The sequence below is a fragment of the Alosa alosa genome, chromosome 7, assembly GCF_017589495.1.
Source record: "Alosa alosa isolate M-15738 ecotype Scorff River chromosome 7, AALO_Geno_1.1, whole genome shotgun sequence".
Classification (NCBI taxonomy): Eukaryota; Metazoa; Chordata; class Actinopteri; order Clupeiformes; family Clupeidae; genus Alosa; species Alosa alosa.
Window position 1 is genome coordinate 21,901,675 of NC_063195.1, and position 4,487 is coordinate 21,906,161.

The window sequence follows — 4,487 nt, forward strand, 5'->3', positions numbered from 1 at the left end:
CTTCTTCCTCCTCCTCTGCCTCCTCCTCCACCTCCTCTGGCCTCTCCTTCTCCCCGGTGTCCAGCGTCTCCTCGCGGCCGAAGCTGAAGATCTTGGGCAGGGACGCGAGGGCGAGCGCGGAGGCCGGAGACGGTCCACCGTCGGCGGGGTCAGTGCTGAAGACGGCGACCGGGGCGCTCTGGGAGGTGGTTCCGCTACCTCCTCCTCCTCCTCCTCCTCCTCCACCGCCGAAGAGCGTGAGGATGCGCTGCTGGTAGCGCGCGCGCAGCTGTCGCGCCGAGCGGTGCAGGTCGCCCACCAGGCAGTAGCAGATGGGGTTGAGGCTGGAGTTGGTCAGGCCCAGCCACTGGGCGAAGGGCCGCGCCTGGAGCAGCCAGCTGGGCGGCTGGTGACCGCCACCCTCCTCCCCCCCGCCACCGCTGCCGCCGCCGAAGCCGCCGCAGTCCAGCCACAGGTCGGCCACGTAGAGCGGCAGCCAGGAGGCGGCGAAGAGCAGCACGAGCGCAAGGACCAGCCGGGCGATCCGCCGCCGGCCTCGGAGCCTCGCGGCGTGGAGGGCCCGCGAGCGTGGGTCCAGCTCCGAGAAGCAGAAGCGGCCGAGCCCCGAGGAGGAGGCGGCGGACGACGAGGAGGGGACGAGGGGGTCGTCGTAGCCGCAGAGCCGGCGTCCGGTCAGGAACCCGACGGCCAGGTTGAAGGAGACGGGCAGGCAGTAGAGGGCGGCGAAGAGCAGCACGTTGTAGCCCTGGCGCAGACGGGCACGCGGCCAGGCCTCGCTGCAGACGGGCAGCGCCGAGGGCAGCCCGTGGAGACGCAGCTCGTCCAGCTGCATCATGACGGCCAGCGGCGCGCAGATGGACGCCGACACCGCCCACACGGCCGCCACGGCCGCCAGGATCCGCCGGCGCGTAAAGAGGGAGCGGGCGCGCAGCGGGCAGCGCACGCTCAGGTAGCGATTGACGCTGATGACTGTCAGGCTCAGGACGGACGCGGCGACGGACACTGCCTGCGTGAAGGGGACGGCGCGGCACAGGAAGCCGCCCCACACCCACGGCACGTAGATGCGGCTCGCCAGCGTCACCGGCATGCACACGCACACCACGGCCAGGTCGCACACCGCCAGGTTGACCAGGAGGACGCGCGTGGAGCTCACGCTGGACAGGCGCTCGGAGCCGCGTCGGCCGCACAGCACGCGGATCGACAGCACGTTGCCCGCCATGCCCACCAGGAAGGAGAGCGAGTAGAGCACGGTCAGCGCGATGGTGCCCGGCTCGTGGATGGTCAGGAACAGCTGCCACTCAAGGGCGCCGGCTCCGCCTCCCTCCGGGAAGAGGAAGCTGAAGTCGTCCGTCTGATGTCCCGCCTCCTCGTTGTTGCGGTTGTAGCGGTCGTCATCGTTGGTGATATTGATAGGGGGTTGCACAGCGTTCAGGTGGCCCAACACCGCCAGTAGCTGATCCTGAGTCAGATTCATGCTGCTGGGTGGTGCCCCTTCACCATGAGCTTGAGGTGAAGTCTACTGATCCCATTGTTGTAAGGTCATCACAGCGGCTCCTTACATTGCTTTCTTCAAGTGGTTCTTGTTTCAAGCACCAGGTGCTGTCTTATTCACACTTATTCAGATTTTGTTCCCTCTATTCCCTCTACCCCTCACAATCTTCTCTCCTTCAGAATCAATCCGAGCAAGTCCAAAATGTCACCTGAGATATTTAGAGAGAGAGAGAGAGAGAGAGAGAGAGAGAGAATCAGGGATCTTTTGCCCATGGCTTTCCTAAAAGCAGACAGCAGACAGATGTCGCGGCATCCCCAAATGAAACACCGAAATGCTTTCCGCGTCCTCTCACTTATTTATGCGTTCTCGAGCGAGGTTTGCCTACCGCATAGGTCTAGAAGACGAGCGTCCTGCACTCGGAAAACAAGACCGGTTCGTTCCACCGCACTAGAGTGGAGCACAAACGCTTGGCGTTACATGAATTAACCAAACGGCTACCTCCCACGATGACTCATTTTCAAGACTTAAAAGTTCGTGTCAGCGTAGGCCTACTGCTGGGTTATGTTTAGCTTCCCTCCAGGGACTGCTGACTCAATTGCTGTTCTGGTAAAGTAACATTAATTTTGCCGCGCGCCTTTTGGGCTGACGGAGCACATCATGGGATGGGGAAATTCATTCAAGCACGCAATCGCAGTTAAGTATTTCGCCTCACTAGATCATAGATGAATGATATTATTTTTTAATGTATTAAGTTAGTATCATTTGTTTTCTTTCGTATACAATATTATTTTCAACATGCACTTGCATAGTTCATCCATAGCCTCTGCTTCTAACAGAAATCTTCTGATTTCAAATGTAAAACAATGTATCATGGAGAGCCACTGTTTTATTCCATGAATATTCGAATACATTGAATATGTAAAGATGTAATTTAACTTAATCGTAGCCTATAGTCGAATTACTGAACAGTAAAATGAACCATAAGATCATACCTCAAGCGCCTCGACGGAGCGCGATGGGTAATAACACGAACTTCAACCAGTTACTCTCTTGTTTTATCAGTATGAGAAGAAAATGTAACTGCATACAATTCCATAACAAAACGTGGTAGTTTCACATCGCCCGTTACAGCCATCTCGTTCCTTCTGTACAATTACCGCGACTGTGGTTTTCCTGCGCGCAAATCTCCGCGCTGAAGAAGTTCAACTGGTTGCCCATGCTTATGATAGACAACTACGCAAAGCCGCTCGCCTCACACCACAGCCGAATAAAAAAAATAAACCAATTAATTTAGAAAATGTGGATCACAGATGTTTCACTGGTAATCCTCCTCGTGCGTAATTGTCGCTCTAAGGCTTAACCAGCGCTCCAAAAATCCAAGTCCTCATGCGCGGCTGGAACAGGCATGCGTAGCAAGGGAGGCTATGGTGAACTGGAGAAAGAATGAGAGGTAGAATGAACGAGACACAGGGGTTCAGTCTTTGAGTGTTATTTCAAGGTTCAAGTCCATCCAGTGAAAAATGTTCAGGTAAAATGAATAGCCTACCAATAGGCAAGCCTTGTGTAATGCCACGCGCCAAATCAGAAGATAATTTGAGGAGATGAAAAGCAGATTTGATGGACCGTGTTCGCACTGTTCCAAATCAGATCAGATGATGACTGTTCAGTGTAATAACACTCCATAACCTACCAAATTAGTTTACATTCACATACACAGGCTTGGGCTACATTTAATTTACAAGAATCCGCCACACAGATGTCGATCTGCTCAGTGTTGGTAAATCCTCGTGTGTTTTCAGGGATTGTCGTCAAATCCATAGGGTGTTAAGTTTGATGTGAATATTCTCTTTTTTTTGGTGTGAATATTCTCTTTTTTTCTCTTTTTGTTTTACCCTCGCGTGGTGACACTGCTCTTTTCACAAGGCGCCATCTGTCCAGCACGCGCGAGTCCCATCTGCTTGTCGGACACGTCTCTAGATTTTTTTATATTCACACACGGAATACTTTCAGTATGTATATAACAAAAGACAATTATACAAGCACTACACTATTGCACAGTAGCAATATACTGTAGTGCCTGAAGTGGTATATGTTTCACTGTTTTAGGTAGGCTTGCCTTTCACAATTTCTTAATAAGAAAGAAAAGTAAATGGCTACATTGTTTATGGATATAAGAACATTCACACAACTGAAATTAGCCGACTAGCTTTCAACGACTTACAATAACTCATTTTTTAGAAGGAAATAATGTTAATGTGAAGGAATTTGCCTCCAATTTTACTACCTTTCTATATTGTTTGAATTTAGGGGGAAATTGACTATCAGTGCATTTTCGGGTCGTTTAAGGTCTTGGTGTTTTGTAGAGTGTGACTTTAGATTTAGTCACAAACAACTGTGACCTTTAAACAGATGATTTCAACATCTTTGGTTGCCCAATTTCACATGCTCACGAAACGATGCTAAATACTTGTAGTTACACTGTCATCCACAAGAGGGGGATGTCTAGTCGCCTGTAATTTGGGCTGGGAGAGGCGTACAACTAGCCTAGAAATCTAGACGCACTCTAGCGGCAGCAAATTACATTTGCTGCAGGGCTAGCCTACAACAGAAAACACAGCTTCACACACAGGTACACAAGCAGCTCCTATAAATGCACAATTAGTCAGCATATCATAAACCCTACAGAACAACGACCCTTAATAGAACATTAGATCTTCAATATCCCTTATTTTTTGGTAGGTCTGGTCAATGACTTAATTATGACTTAATTTTTTGAATTTCCCCTGGGGATCAATAAAGTATCTATCTATCTATCTATCTATCTATCTATCTATCTATCTATCTATATATCTTATCTTGTAGGCCTAATGCAGACAAAATAAGTTAAGTAAAAACAATCCTTTACAGTTTTCAAAACTGAGTAAATGTATTAAAACAATTAGCACAGACAGCACACCACAATATGTAACTAGTAAGAGCTTGTTGTGTCATTGTA

The 4,487-nt window shown here is 50.3% G+C and overlaps 1 protein-coding gene across 1 annotated transcript in view; it reads right to left on the bottom strand.

Annotated features, from left to right (window-relative positions):
- The window catches only part of zmp:0000001069 (galanin receptor type 3), a 4,178-nt gene extending 1,274 nt beyond the window's left edge, over positions 1 to 2,904 (bottom strand). Inside the window, exons 1-2 of the mRNA XM_048248503.1 lie at positions 2,485 to 2,904; positions 1 to 1,700 (exon numbers count right to left, since the gene is read on the bottom strand). The exon at positions 1 to 1,700 is cut by the window's left edge and continues 1,274 nt beyond it. Of these exons, the coding sequence (XP_048104460.1) occupies positions 1 to 1,474 (1,474 nt within the window). The 5' untranslated portion in view covers positions 1,475 to 1,700; positions 2,485 to 2,904. The remainder of the gene's footprint in view (positions 1,701 to 2,484) is intronic.
- Between the last annotated feature and the right edge of the window lie 1,583 nt (positions 2,905 to 4,487).